This window comes from Anas acuta, chromosome 32 (genome assembly GCF_963932015.1).
Source record: "Anas acuta chromosome 32, bAnaAcu1.1, whole genome shotgun sequence".
Taxonomy (NCBI): domain Eukaryota; kingdom Metazoa; phylum Chordata; class Aves; order Anseriformes; family Anatidae; genus Anas; species Anas acuta.
The window spans coordinates 855,195-870,922 of NC_089010.1; the positions used below are offsets into that span (position 1 = coordinate 855,195).

At 52.9% G+C, this 15,728-nt stretch overlaps 1 protein-coding gene across 6 annotated transcripts in view; it reads right to left on the reverse strand.

Annotated features, from left to right (window-relative positions):
- BRD4 (bromodomain containing 4) overlaps window positions 1-15,728 on the reverse strand; it is a 58,763-nt gene that overhangs the window by 33,335 nt on the left and 9,700 nt on the right. For 4 of the 6 annotated variants that reach the window (XM_068664484.1, XM_068664485.1, XM_068664489.1 and 1 more), the window contains exons 2-5: window positions 11,608-11,701; window positions 3,547-3,663; window positions 2,110-2,428; window positions 731-868 (exon numbers count right to left, since the gene is read on the reverse strand). In XM_068664484.1, the coding sequence (XP_068520585.1) occupies window positions 731-868; window positions 2,110-2,428; window positions 3,547-3,566 (477 nt within the window). In that variant the 5' untranslated portion in view covers window positions 3,567-3,663; window positions 11,608-11,701. The remainder of the gene's footprint in view (window positions 1-730; window positions 869-2,109; window positions 2,429-3,546; window positions 3,664-11,607; window positions 11,702-15,728) is intronic. The other 2 variants (XM_068664486.1, XM_068664487.1) reach the window with 1 other exon arrangement.

Consider the following 15,728-nt stretch of genomic DNA (forward strand, 5'->3'; position numbering starts at 1 on the left):
AACGAGCTGCCTCTCCTGTGCTCAGTGCAGCTGACATCTGCCTGTTTCAGTCTCGGAGAATCTGATGATTCCCCGTCTTCGTGGAGTACCAAAACCACTTGGTCTCTGATGACCACGCCACCATTTGGGGCAAACGCCCTGCTCGAGCTGCTCCTTCCTGCACCCAGACATTTGCACAATTGCAAATTTCTCAGTCTGGAAGGGAATCTTCCACAGTGCATCGTGAGGCCAGAGCCAGGCACGGCAAAACCCAACGCACTGCTCTGAATATTGATGGTTTTTTGTTCTCCACCATCACACTTCAGGGTTTCACACCACCCAGATGGCTTTTTAACAAAGCTACAGAAAATAAGGAGGACAGACCTACAAGGCTGCTTCCAAGTATTTGTTTGATCACACTTGTGGCTCTGCTCAAATCATATCCCAAGAAAAAGTATTTATTTTTCTTTTTTTTAAAGCGATTTGTAAAACAAACTGCATCTGACCTGTTTGTCTCCACTAATTCTTTTGTGAGGGAATGCTGCTAAGCCAGCTCTGTCCCTGCCTTGCTTCTCTGCACAAGACAGATGTGCCTGAACTGCCACCAGCTTAATCCCCTTTGTTTTATAAAGAAACTGATCTCGGTGTTCCCTTTAAGGACCATTAAAAATACAAATGCAAGCGTTTCTGAGCTGGTACAATGAGAACGGAGGATTCCCACAGAAAATACATTTTCAGAAACTTCTCGTACCTTATTGTAGATGTAGCAATTTGTAAACATCGTGTTGAAGTCCTGGATACATTCTTGAGCGTTCCAGTAGTAGTTATTCTCCAAGCGTTTCTTTATTGTTCCCATATCCATAGGAGTTTTAATAATCTTATAATAATCCTGCAAAGGGCAAAGAGGCACGAGTCAGCGTGGCACCCAAAAACATCACCACCATGGACGTGAGACCTCAACCAGCACGGAGCCCACCTGGATTAGATTCTCCAAACCCAGCTCCATCAGTCCCCATCCCTCAATTTTTCTTTTTTTAGCCCCCACCAGCTAATTTCCAGCTGTGATTTATAATTAAACGTTAGGCAAAACCCCACAAAACACTTTTTAGCCTGTATCCCAGTCTGCTCTGGGTAAGAAAAGGTAAAACAGGCTATCAGTGGTTTTGCTGTGCTGGAGCATGGTGTTTGTAACTCAGCACAGCAGCCTCACTGGCGAGTAATTTACCCCTCAGCAGACAGAGGCACAAAAAAGCACAGAAAGTGAGTTTTTGGGCTGTAACAGAGCCAAGCAGTTTCCCAAAATCTGAAACGAATGACCCTTCGCAACAGGTCACACGCCTGATGCAGTAACAGACGGAGGAGCGGGGAAATCAGATTTACTTCAAGCCTGTTAAGTGCATCCAGATAATACACGGGAAGGTGTTTCTATTTTAGGCATCGTGTTTAGAAAAAGGGGCTGAAAGTCTGTTGCTATAGAACCAGCGATCTCTAAATGCAGCCGTGAGATTGCTCCCACTGCACAGAAATTAAATCACCTGATGCTCAGGCAACGGATTATATATTTATTACATCTTCAAGGTAAAACAGATGAGAAGTGGGTGTTATTGTAGCAGGTTACAAAAAAAAAGAGGCACGTCATACAAAGGAGAGCTTCTGGAGAGGAACAAATCTCTTCTGGTGGGAACCAACAGGATCCAGACACGCAGCAGAGATTCTGTTGTGATTTACTACAAGAAGCTGGCTCGAAATTGTGCTTTTTGCTGGCTCCTTGGGTTCTGCTCTCCAAATCCTCCTGCCCAGGAGGGACAGGGACCCAACTGTGCAAGGCACACGTGGTGGGCGCTTCGGGACCAGCAAGGCAGAGCCCGAGCTGAGGGATTTATTGCTTAACCATCTTTTGTCCCTAACCAGGAAGGGGCTGCTCCTGATTGTAAAAGCCAGACCAGGAGCTGAACCGCCCAAAGTCTGGCCTCTTGGAGCTCTTTTCTTAAAGGATTTTGGAGGAACGGCGTCTGGCCCCTCGGGGCTTATTTCTTAAAAGATTTTGGGGGGAGAGCGGACGCGCGCGGTTCCGTTCCTCCCACCGTTACGCGAGGGGAAACTCGGGCTGCTCGCTCAGCCTCTACTCACAGGGAGGTTCAGCTTGACAGCGTCCACGGGCTGCTGGAAAGGCCACGCAAACTGGTGCTTCCATAACGTCTTGAGCACCACCTTGAGCAGGTACTGCAGCTGGTTGGTCTGGCGCTTGGGCTTGTTGGGGTTGGAGGTCTCTGGCGGAGGGGGGTTGACGCCGACGGTGCTGCCTTGCTGGGGTTGCGCCTGCGCCTGCGTCGTGGACATTTGGGTGGCTTCCAGTCCATCCCCCATCACCGGCAGGTTTCTCAGTCTCGTCCCGGGGCCGCTCTCCGCAGACATGCTATTGATCCCATTGCATTCCTCACCAGACACCCTGCAAAAACAACGGCACCGCGCTCGGGTCACTTCCCAGCTGGCTTTTACGGCGAGGAGCTGCTTAAAAACAAACCCGGGGCACTTTCAGAGGGTGGCTCAGGCACCACGGGTGCCCGGGGATGCTGGCACGGTGTCCAAGGGCACCCAGCAAACTGGCAGGATTCTAGATTCTGGGGTAATAATGGGCATTCTGAGGCATTTCTGCTTGGCGAGGGCTCCAGAGCGGCCACAGCCTCGCTGAATTTTCTCAATTACGAGGCTAAAACGAGCACAACCCCCACCAGCACTCTGCAGGTGTCCCAGAACACAGAGTTTCGGCTCCAGCCAAAAAAAAAAAAAGTTTTTTTTGGAAAGGTTTGGTTCATCTGCACAAGCAGAGAAGTTAAAGCAGCGCCAGCGAGCCCTTCGTTACAGCGCCCTGGCTGGAGGAGCACAGGAAGGACGATGAGTTTTACCCCATTTCAGCTCACCGGAGCACTGCAGCTCCTCCCTGCTCCACCACCACGCCCGCTCCCCCCAAATTTGCTGCTCAATTTGTTCTTTTAAGCGAGCGTTAAACTTCCCCAGTACGCTTCAGCTGAATTACAGAGCAGGCAGACCCGCTTGTGCGGGGCGTGCACGTTATCTGCTCAAGGTAGGGAATTCTAACGTCGCCCTGAAGAGCAGAAAGTTAATAAAAATTGGTAAAAAGACATTTCTGCTGACTCCAGGGACAACACTTCTCGTGCACATAGCCAGAAGTGACAATAACGTCACGCTGGGCCAACACAGCACACTTTAAGCCATCAGAGAAGACAAAAACACATTTTGTGCAAGACTTGAGTTAAAGGAGAGCTTTGTTCACCAGTTTCGAGTGACACCTGGAGAAGCTGAGGAAGGAATCGATAGGAACAATGTGGACCCATCTCGGGGGAGATCTGACTGAAAGGTGACGTGATTTTTGGAGGCAATTTGGATTTGCTCTTTGCAAAATTCCTTGAATTTTGCTTCTGGGTTTGTGCTGATCTCTCTGAGTCGGACGTGAGGGTGGCATGGGGAAGGAGCCAGGCACTGTCCCTGTCACCCAGCGGCCAAGCCAAAGGAATCCCTCTTTACTCACTGCAGGGGCTACGTTACCTTGTAGGATACATTGCCATATAACTTTGCCCCAGAAAATGATGCAGAGTCAGAAGTTGCTTGGCTTGTCCATCTATCTTCCGTGGCTTCAGGCACAAATGCCTTTAGATACGGTATCTGATGAAACAAACAAAGCAATTAATCTGAGGCATCAACGGAAGGCGTCAGAAACGAAGGCTACCTCCAGAGAACTGTATTTTTTACACAAATCGCCCGTTTTTGGCTCTCAGCAGAGCAGAGGAGCCCGCAGACACCTGGATGTTCAATCACAGCGAACACTGAGACACCTACACGCAGACAAGGAACGGGCACTGCTCGCTGAGGCTTCCCCGGGCACCCTCCACCTTTTTGGAAAGCTCCCTCCTCAAATTCATCACCCCAAGGCCTACAATCAGGTGTCTTCCTTTTGTTCCCTATTACACCAGCTCTCCGAGAGCCAACTGTAAGAGGAAGCCAAGGTTTATTTTTATTTAAAGGCGAGGGAAAACACATCCTAACCGGTTTAATTTCTTCCTGTTGCACTTTTTAAACACATTAGCTGGAAACGCGCTATTTTCCACCCTTCCTTCGCCCTCTCTCATCACTAAGGGCTGCTTCGAGTCTCTCCCCTTGCATTATTACCCAAAAACCACAGAATCACCCGTGCTGCTGCGTGTGGTCAGGGTATTCCCAGGTCCTGCTTCCACCTCTCCCTAAAACAACGCAGGGAAAAGCGGCCCTGAGCGCTGGGTGGCTTTCCGGGAAGGGTTGTTTCAGGCCGGTGGGCAAGAAGATCGCAGGCAGCTTCTCCTCCCCTTGCTCTGTGCTTATCAGCTCATCGCGCATTCCAGCCTGATTTCCCCGAAGGGGGGCAGATCACATTTCAGCTCCGCCACACAGCAAGATGCTATTGAGCACGGGGCGGCTCGAATTTGGGCAGAGCGCGCTCCCCCGAGCCACGTGGTTGAGTTTGTTGAGCTCTGGCTGCAAAAAAAATGATTTTCTGTCCTCCTCCAGCAGCCCTAGGAGCCGGGACGGGGCTGTAATGCGGCGCGGGAGCCGGCAGAGGGTAGTGCCAGGCTGCAACGAGGCAGGGATCCAGCTCCCAGGGAAGGGTTTTCTTCATCACCCACCACCAAGGGGAGCGGGATGGAAATTGTTCTGGAGAATTTAGGAAGGAAGAGGAAGGTGGGGAGAGACCCTGCACGAGGACAAAGCTGTCAGGGAGAAGCAGAGGAAGGAAGAAACGCTTAAGGAGGTGATTAGGGAACTGAAAGGCTGGCAAAAGCTCGGCCAGGGAAGGGCTGTGAAGGGCTGGGGTGGCAGAAAAACACCCTAAAAACACCCCAAGTGGTGGAGGGCAGCTGCTCCAAGAGGGCAGCAGAGGCAAGGAAGATGCTGCTGCTCCTTATCTACACATTGCTGCTCCTTATCCATGCGCTGCTCAAGTTGGGAAGGGCGATGGCTCCGACCAAAGCAGGAGGAGGGCGATGAACGGAGGGGGCAGGCTGAAATCCCAAAAGCAGGAGCAGGACGAAATCCCAAAGGGATTGCTCCCGTTATGGCAGTGACCGACCCCAAAAACACTCTGAGACCCACACACAGGGCAGCAGGGGGCAAAGCAGAGCCGGCAGGCTGCGCTCCAGCACGCTTCCCCTCCCTCCTCTCCGCCTAAACAAATAGGCCATAAATTAAGCTTCTACAAAAGCCCCAAAGAAACGAGCCTTGTAAAGCAGCAGAGTGACCCTGTAGGTTTTTTACAGGGGTTCCTTTGAGGCCATTAGCCCCCCCGGGGGGGTGCTAGCGAAGCGGAAAGTGGGTTTTATTTTGAGCAGTGCCTTCAGGAAGAAGGTGGAGAAGCAAAACTCAGGCTGAGGATGACCGCCCGGTGACAGCGGCCACCCCAACACAGCCCTGGCTGGCAGCTCAGCGCCTGCCCCAAAATGCCCAGGGGGTCAGGGCTGGGTTTCTATCACCAGCCCCAAGGTTTGGGGCTGTTGGCAGAGCACCCGAGCTCTGATTTGGGGAAAATGCACTGTGAGTGCTGCTTCCAGATGATGTGTGAGGTTTGAGATGCCCCCAACTCAGCAGCAGGAGGAAGGCAGCACGGTCTCGTGGAGCACGAGGACGAGCTGGAGCAGATGTGGCACAAAGCAGCGACCAAATTTGAGCCGTAGCTCAAAGGGGAAGGCGCAGCAGCAGGAGCCCGTGCTCCCTGCTCTGGTTTCAGGCCGTCTCCTGCAGGCTTTGTTCTCCTCGTCCCCGGCTGGAAGCGCACATGACGGCGGCGTGACTCACCCCAAAGCGCTGATTCACCGCCGGCACCCGCACACGAAGCAGGGCAGCAGACCCCGGAGCCAAGTCCACATCCCTCCACCGCCCTGCCTTATCGCTCCCAAGCCATACCCAAAAAAAAGGCCCAGGTTTCAGCCAGGGGGACGCAGAGGAAGGGAATTGCTGGAGCTAAGCCAGCATTTAAAACTTCTGACTCACACCCAGCCCAAGCCCCAGCCTTCAGGACAGCTTTGCTGCAGGCACGCACATGCCCTGGGGTGGTGGTGCAGGAAAAGCACAGACAGAAAATAAACCAGAGGAGCAAATGTGTAGAGTAGAGCACGGGTGAAGGGAACAGCAAATTGAGATCCAGAGCTAAAGCACACAGTTTTGGCCATAGGACGAATCCCAGCCCAGGGTATGTTACATACAAATGCCCTGCAAAAGAAGGCTGGGCTGCAAAATCCAGCAGCTGAAAGGAATAATGGGAATAACGATCAAATTTGTGGTGGCCAGCACTCCCTTTTAGTTCTGGCCCTGCTGAGCCAGGAGGAGGGGATCAACACATGTAATGAGCACCTTAAATACACAAAAGGGAAGGCAGAGAGCCCAGCTTTAACAGCATGGGGTGAGCTGGATGTTTCCTAACTTCCCAATTCTTCGCTTTACAGCCTCCTCGAGGCTGTTTTTGGCCTGTTGGGTTTGACATCCCTGCAAATGCTCTTTGAACGCTGCCGTGCGAGCGCAGCCACTTCCCCCCTTTGGGACACGGATGCTCAGCTGCTGCTGCTGTTATTAAAAACCAGGCTCCTGGTGCCCAGCACATGCTGTTCCCTGCTGAAACCAGCTTCCAACGAATCAACGCTGCGAGTTCTGGCCGAAAAGCCCTGAGATGCGCTCCCCCGGCTCCCACGCTGATAAATGTTATTTTTGTTCCCCCTACATGCAAGCTCACCAAAAAGGGGGAAGGAAGAATGGATGGGAGAGCATTTGTTCCTCAAGGACCTGCCGGGCTACCGGCTTAAAAGCACGTGCAAAGCCCAGCCTGCAGAGGGATTTCTCCCTCCCCTCCTCCTGCTGCATCTCAAAGACACGACCAGAGCTGGGGTTGAGGCTCCTGCACAATTCAGTGGTGAAGTTCCCCGGGTGGACAGCAACAAAGGAGGGAGCCAGGCACGCTGCAGAGGCCTCGTAAAATGCTGATGGAGATGGATGGGGTACCAGGCTGCTCCACCCCAGGGCTGTGCAGTGCTCCAGGAGATGCTGATCGGCCCCGTTAGGAGAAGCAGAGCGCCCCGGACTCAGCCACGAAGCCCCCACGGGGGTAACGGGGCATCGGCCACACCACGGAGCTGAGGCTGAAGAAATAAAAGCAATAAAAGCCCAGTTTGGGAAAGCAGGGAGCTTCTACGGGTGCAGGGAGCTTCTCCGGGTGGGAATGAAGGGGTTGGAAAAGAAGTTGGTGTCTGTGCTCGCATCAAAATCACTCGACTCTGCAGGACTTGACAGGGAAAAGGGAGCAGGGCACTGGCTAGCAAGGGCTGTGGAGTAAACTGAACTACAATAGCAAGCTGGAAGAGGGCAGAAGACCAGAAATTATGTCTCTTTGGGACAAGGAGGAGCTTTGAGACAAGCCCCTAGCCCCATCAGACAACTCACAACAAAGGAAGAACACCTGAAGTGAGCTCCAAGGCTTCTTTTCAAGCCACTGATCTCTATTAAGACCCCAAACTTCCTACACAGGTAAAAATCAAGATCAAACCGTGGTTAGCTTACTAAAGGTGGTTGTTTTTATTAAGCAGAAGGAGAGGAGAAGCAGTTCTGCTCCTCTCACCTCAGCTCGTGCCTCCCAGCAAGCGTTTTTCCCCAAAATACAGCACCGGTTACGTGCCTGAGGCAATGCCCCAGCCCACAAGTGCTGATCGTGCCCTGGAGCCCTGCTGGATGACAAAAATAACTCCCACAGGGCCAGCTGTGAGCACCACAACACCCAAACCCTGGTTTCAGTTTGGAAACCGGCTCCCAGAATCATTCAGAGGGTGAAAGCCAGAAGGGGACCAAGTTTGACCTCACCCTGCAACACTTGCACTGAGACCATAACATGGGTAACATGAGTCATGGGTTTAACACCATGACTCAGCCCCAAAGGCTGATTTGCAGTGAGCACGCAGGTACACAAGAGTTTTTTTTGCCTTATTTTTTTAAGGTTTTGCTCTCTCTGAGCCCAGGAAGGGGATGCACGACTGATCTGACACGGAGAGCCCCTTACAATGCAGCTGCTGGCAGCAGGGGGGAAGCTGTCACTGCTGCAGCTTCTTTTAACACTTTAGATGTCATTACCCAGCTCCTCTGATATCCCAGCTGGGACATCAGAGGAAATTTGTGCTTCCCACAGCAGCTGGTGGAAGCAGCGTGTTCTCCATTAACCCAACACTTTGGGGTTTAGCCACCAGGACCCTACAACCATAATGCAGGGCGCTCCTGAAGGCAGCTCTGAAAATATCCCTGAAATAAATGCCATGGGTTTTATAAATGCCAAGGGTTTTTCAAGCAATCCAGAACTCCCCAACTCTCCTCAAGGCCACAGCGACATCCACCTCACATACCAGCATGCTAAATCAGACTGATTTATCCTCAAGCAGAACCAAATCCTCATGCTCCTGGTACAGGTGTGGAAAAACCTCCTTCTCTTACCCCTGTCCTACCGGTGGTTTCAGAAACACCCACAGTGCTGTCAGAGCAGGCTGTGTTCTGCCGTGGATTAACCAAATCCACAGGGCAGGCGTCCTCGCCTGACCTGAGCTCAGCCCAGCGGGCTGAGGAGCGAAGGTTTGGAGCCTGCAGATCTCCCACCATCACCACGACCTTACTGCTGAGACCTCCAGATCCCTGCACTGACCCGATCCAGCAGCTCCTTCTCACCTCCTCTGGCCTGCAGCAGTGCAGTTTCCAGAGCAGGAAGCAGGTTCGGGGCAGCAAAGCACAATTTGAGTGAATTTAGTTGCATCTGAGCATTCGCAGCCCTTATCCTGGAGGAGCTCTTTGCAGCTCAATTTCCACAGGATCCCAGCGATGCCCTGCAGAAAGGGGAGGCTACGAGACCACAAAACCCTCACACAACAGCTTGCGGTGGACATTGGCTGCCCTTCGTACCTCCAAACAGTTCCAATCCCACCTCGGTTATAAACGAGGGAGCAGGAAAAAAAAAAAAAAAAAAAAGAATACACTGGAAGTTAATTCAAATTCACAGCAGATCTGCCCCACTTTAATTACGCAATCTGTGTCAGTGGGGAAGCACAAATAGGATTACTTTTCCATCTGACCGATTTAGGCAGCTGGGGAGAGCAGCATTCATGCCACCGGGCAGACTGCATTGTCTGGAGCCGCTCCAGCGGTCATGCTGCAGGAGGCTGTTATTAGCAGCCCTAATCCTCGCTCGCTCGCCGACGTGGGCGCTGACCTCGGCAGCTACCTGGATGTGCACGGGTGTTATTTGAGTGTTTCCTGCTTAATTTCACAGCTTCTGGCTGCCTGAGATGCTGGCTGCTCACGTTCGGTGTGAGCTTCAGGGTCGGGCGTTGAATTGCTCCGGTCTGTGAGTACGGCAGGTTTCACTGCTGGAAGATTTATTTCTTCTTGCATCCCAAGTGCTGGGGATTCCCCTTCTGTTCCAGGACAAACACGCAACAGGAACCAAAAAAAAAATCCTTCCTCCAGTCCATTCCTCATCCCCGCTGTTTCACCACAAGCCTTTGCCTATGCTGAGCCTTCCAGAAGTGAGGTAACATCAAACCGGGGTCTGCGGGGGCTCACACCCAGCATCACCTTAAATATCCTCAGCTTTTTGCACTACGGCTCCCACAGCTTAGCACTGCCACAAAGAGCCTCCAGTTTGCTGGAGTAAAGGGGAAAAAAAGAGGAAAAAGGAAAGCTTTTGCCACACCTGAGAGACCAGAGATGAATTAGCTCTAAGTTACACCAACCCTGCGTCCAGCAGCACGCATCCAGCCCAGCTTTTGTCACTTGTTCGGGTTTTTCACGGTGTTAGATCCACAGAAACCTCTTCAGGGTGGATGTTGGAACAGGACACACGCATGGCAAGCTGGCTCACCAACACCAGCGCTTCAAAACCAACTGGAGGAGAGATGGGGCATCAGGAAATCGAGGTGACGGCTCACAGCTGTGACCTTCCTCGCCCGCAGGGCCACCAGCATCCTCCTCGGCACAGCAGGCTCCACACCGCTGCTGCTTTTCTCTTCCACCACCCCTGTGAGCCGAGAAGTGTTCCAAACAAGCAGGCTGCGTTTGGTACGGCCTCACAATTTTTGGGCCACGCTGCAGAGAATTCGCAGTGAATATTTTATCAGCTTTTTTCCTGGCTCGGCGCGGTTACATATTTGAGTTTACAACTCCAACAGATCCTCTCTTTGCACCCACGTTCAGTTACCAAGGCGATTCTCTGGACGGGATCCATTTGCTCCTGAAAATGAATGATCCCAGCAACCAAAAACATTTGTGAAAAGCAACTGCGTTCGCTTGTAAACCAGCACCAGGGGCTCAGGAGCAGAGCTGGACTTCACAAAGACCCAGCACGGCGAACCGAGACGCCCTCAGCACAGCCAAGTGACAGCTCCTCCCTCCTTCCACCAGGGAGCCGAGCCCACAGCTCAGGAGCAGCAGCTTTTGCCCGTTCCACTCACCCCTAATCACCAGCGCTGGCGTGTGAAGCACCCCCCAGACACGACTCAAGGGAAATATTCTTCCTACCCTCCAGGAAAAGGGTGAGTAAAGGAGATGCGATGCCCTCTGCGTCTGCCTAGCCTTTACAAGAGACATTCCTTTCCTTTTCCTGGAAAGAGCGAGGGCTTCTTTTTCCTATTTTCCTTCTTGCTGCCTGCTAGCAAAAAAAAAAGCAGCTCCAAGGTCAGAGCATTCGCAGAACGGCTGGCATGCGGATTTAAAACATGGACTTTCCCACAGGAGACTCGAGCAAGCCAATCGCTCGCCGTGCCCGGGCCGTGGCCGTAACCATACGCGACTGGCGGTAAATATTCCTCCCACTCCAACGGTGCCAAAGTATTCAGGTGTCAAAGCCAACCAGGAACTTTTAAAGCTGAAGTCACGAAACAACAATAGTTGGATACCTGGAGTCATTTTCCGTTTATTACCGAGCGTTTTGATGGCAAACTACCAGAAACAAAGCGATTCTGGGACGGCGAGCTCTCGGAGAAGAGGCACCGCGAGGTGTTACGGCTGCGCCCCGTTTTCCTGAGCCAGGTGATGCAGCAACCCCGAGAGAAGGACCCCAAAACACCCAGAGGAGCAAGAAGCAGCCAGCGTGGGCTCAACAGAGCCACTCAGAGACTTGGTGGAGAAGTATGCAAGGCGTACGGGTACACAAGGGGAAGCTGGGTACCTCCAGGATGCATCTGATGTTCTAAAATGCCAGAGAAATGGCCAGAGATGGATAATTTGGATTTATAATTTGGATTTATGGTGCAGCTGGGGAGCTTCTTACCACCCTCATGCCCTCCTCACAGCTCTCTGCTGCTCCTGTCCCTCCTGCGAGCCTCCTCTCCTGCATGCTGTCAGCGAGGCAGACTGAAATCCCCCCCATGTAATAAAGCCACCAGGACGGAGCCTGGCCCCACACCACTGCAGCTCCTGCTCTGAGCTCACCACATCAGGCTTCTGGTCACCGTCACTGCCCCAGAAGAGACATTTCTGCCCCCAAAACGCAGGAAATAAGCCACACCTTGCCACCCCCCAGCTTATTTGCACAGTAGTGGAACTTGCTGTGACAGTTACCTGAAATCAGAGTCAACCCTTCGAGGTGTTCGGGACTTCTTCACCAGCTGAACCCTCTGACCTTCATTTTTGAAGCTACTACCGAAAGAAAAGTCTGTAAGGAAAAGAAACGGGTGTTACTTCAAGCACATCTGAAACATTAACTTCCTCTCATCATGCAGTGTTTATCCTTTGGCTTTGGGTCTCCAGTTTTTGGTTTTTAAGGAAAAAAACACACGAATTGGGTAAGCAGCAGTTCGTTTACAACAGCACAGACATCAGGATCCCGAGGAAAGGAATCACGGCGCAGGCACAGACAGGGCAAGGAACCAACCCCACAGCCCCCAACCCACAAGACAACAGCCCCAAATCATGCTTTGGGGTCCCAACGTGCCGAGAAACGGGATTGTGTTTGAGTTAACCAGCCCCACACACCTCTTCCTCAGCAACCCAGCCAGCACAGGCTTCGGGGAAGCGCCGAGCTTTCCCAAACCAGAATGAGTAACTCAGAGATTGCTCAGCAAGGTCTTTACGGTCCAGAAAACCCTTTCTGGGTGTTGAAACCGCTTATCGGATGTGTGAGCAGCCAAAGCCTGGGCTAGCAGCTCGCAGGGAGCCTCCAGCTGCAGCACAGCCCCGACACGAGATGAGTAACGGCTCCTGTGTGCAACCACCACTTTTTCCATAGAGTTTGCCCAAAAAAGCCCCACAAACAAGACTACAAAGACTGCAATCCTGACCAGAACCCTTTAAACATCCCTGCCTCTCGTGAAGTTCTCAGAGGGTGATGGGAGCAAAGCGTTGGCCCAGCACCGGCCCTCCAAGGAGCTTCCAGCAGCTCCTTGCCCCCACCAAACTTTGAGTGCCTGCAGAGGGGGGCACCGCTACAAAAAAATTTAACATTTTGCCACAAAGACAAACTAAAATAAGGCGATTTAGAAGGCTGCTGTTATCTAGAGAGGACACGTCGAGCTGGAGGCCAAGGCACAGTGCTGAATCCCCCCTCCATCAGATAATCCTGCATGCAGAGGTTCCGTTTGCAGGCTGGCGATCCCGTTAACTCGAGGCAAAAACATTTTAGCTGCAATTAACACAGGCACACAAGATGTGAACAAGAGCAGGGTGCGATGGTTGTCACAAAAATCAACACCAAAACAACCAAGAAAGGCTAAGATCAGGAAAAACGTTTACGGTATCAGCAAGGTATTGGTGCAAGAGTTGCATTATGAGAAGGTGTGCGTGAAAGCTGCAGTAATCACCGTGCCAAGGTTTAGATCCATCCTCCAAAGCTACCCAGATCTGCTTTCCGCCAGTAAAACTGCGCTTCAGGGCTCCCGCCCTTACCTGACCTCAGCAGTGAGGGCAGACGTTTCTAGTTTGGCTTGTAAAAGCACCAGGTGTGAGTGGTGAACCTTTAACCACCTCTGCTGGGGACCAAAGAGCTTGGAAAAACAGCGAGAGGCATTTCCCTGCGACGTCCGAGGCAAAATCATCATCTAGCAGGCCCATGGGTGTGAGGCAGCAGCTCCTCCCTCTTGATTCCAGGGCAACACCGGCCCCGGACAAGCCACCCCGTTAGCAAAACGCCAGCAGGGAGCACCCAACCATCCTGGAAATCACAGCTTGTGGCGTGGACCCAACACCGAGAGCAACTCAGGCGTGAAGGTGGAGGAGCTACTGCCCCCCTCGCTGGGTCAGCGATGCCCTCGGTGCTCTCCTAGAAGCGACATTTCTAAATTTTTAAGTTTCTTCAGTTCTTGAGGGAAGTAGGATTTTGCCACCATGCTTCCCAGCTGGGATGAAACCCACCCAGGATGACGAAACTACTCACCTGGTGCGGAGTTGGAGGTTCAAGCAAACCTTGGCAGCTACACCAGGCGTCTCAAGGCTCCCTGCACCCTGTAGGTGCAGCCACATCCCTGGGGTCCCTCCTCTGCTCCTGAAACACGCTCCCGGCTAGCAGCAAGCACCGAGGATGGGCTTTGTGCTCTTCCTTTGCTCGCTGTGATGCCCTACATGGCTTGCTGCAGGGCGAGGAAGGCTTTTGGAGAATAATTGGGGTGGCAGAGCATCGCTGCCAGGCTGGAGACCACTCCTCAGCTCTGCTCCTCGAGTCTCTTCTCAGCCAGGTCGCAGCTCGTCCTCCTGCACAAGCAGACAGCCGAGGCTCCAGCTTCTTGCCCCAGTGGGACAGATCAGCACTGGCTCGACCCACAAGGCCAGCCAGCTCCAAATCAGTCAAAACCAACACCCCGAGCAGATGTCGTGCCAGAGGAAGTTTTATTTTGTCTGGAGACTTATCTGAAGGCTGCGCTCCTCAGGATTTGTTGAGCTCCGGGACAAAAAGACAATTCAGCTGCGAACGGTCACAAGACACCAACGTTTTCCATGTTCCACACTTGCATTTTGCTAACTCACGCCACTGTTAACGCACAGGCACTGCCTTATTGCAAAGAAACCCCACCAGGGTTTCAAAGTGAAACGTGCTGGGCCTAAATCCACGTTAAATCGCCGCTTCCCGCTTTTTTAGGACGAAGAAATGGGGAAAAAATCCACTGAAACAAGTCTCCAAGCAGCTCCCGAGCAAAAGGGGAAAGAGTTAACACGTGTTCCACAGAGAACCCACACCTCGATGCCACCTGCGATAAGCAGCACAACACAAACTCCAAGGTCACGCGAGCGTTGGGTCCAGAAGCGCGTCCGACGCCGAGCATGGCGTGCTTCGGGGAGCAAGGGAAGCGTGTCCTGTTCTCTAGGGAACGCGGCGTTTCGGGGACGGGTCACGGCGTTTCTGCCCCAGAGGGAGGTGTAGGACACAGCCGGGATATTCCCCGTGCTGCTTTTTTTATCTGCTCAGCCCACAGCACGCTTGGCTTCCTGCATGGAGCCGGCGCCGGGTGGCTCGGCTCCCAAACCCGAGCAGCTCCTCTGCCAAACCCACCTCGCTTTGCTGCCTGCAGGACGCTTCTGAAGCAGGTTTTCTCCTCATCAAGGCTTTTAATTTCTTGCCTGCCTGGCTGAGGGGGCTGACTTCAGGGCACAAAGCCGCTTGCATGCTGTGCTCCCATTCCTGGTGCCTTTTTGGACCCTGACTGGGCTGTTCCCTACTCAAAACGAGAATATGTGCAACCTGCTCATGCACCCAACTTGAAAACAATCAGAAAATAAAGCTGCAATTATAAAAACACCAAAGGTGGGAGACACCAGGAGGACCTGACCGAAAAGGCAGCTGGCACCAAGCTGCTTGGCCCTCGTTTTGGGGACACGGAGCCGCGAGTTTTTGGGACAATGCACCTGGATCCTAGATCTCCCTTCGAGCCAACCCCGGTGCAGCCACAACGCCGACAACACCAGGGCCGTGCAGGCAATGCCAGCGGGAGCTGCGGGCAGGGCTCTTCCTAGGAAAAGCTCCCAACCCTGCCAAACCATCAGCAGGCACCACGAAAAGCGGGAGTTAGCGGTGCCTCGGCTCCTGGGCAGGCTCCCGGCTCCCTCCTGCCATCACCAAGCTCCAAAGCGCTCAGAAACCCAAAATAATTGCTTTTTAAGCTTTTAAACGAAGCTGCACCTGCCCGAGGACTGCGCAGGAGGCCGTTTGCACCAGGCTGTGCCTCGCAGCCAGGTTTCAGTTCCAGCTCTGCCACAAACCGGCCGCAGTCGAGGCGATCCGGGGTGCGAGCCACGAACACCACGCGGCCCTTTTGATTCGAGAGCAAACACCGCAATTTTCCGCGGCAGGAGCGCTTCACAATGCCTCTGCAAGAGGGCTGCTGGCAATTTTGAAGCGAGACAATACCTGGAACAGAAGAAGAACGCAGCTGTTTCAACAGACCCGATGCGAGGGCAAAGAACGGCGTGGTGACAGCCCGTCACACCAGCTCGCTGCCCCGGGTGGGGAATTTCTGGTATTTAGAGGACGGGGACTGCCTCTGGTGCTGGAAAAGCCGAAGGAGTTGGACTCGATGATCCTTCGGGGTCCCTTCCAAGTCGGGATATTCTAGACTGGGCTACAAATTGATGGAAAAAACTACGGAATTCAATCTGCTATGAAAGGGAGGACGCAGCAGGGCGATGCTCCACAGCTGGAGTCGAGGCGAGGTTCAGACCCAGTGGACCCCTCAACCTGAGCACGCAGCTACCTG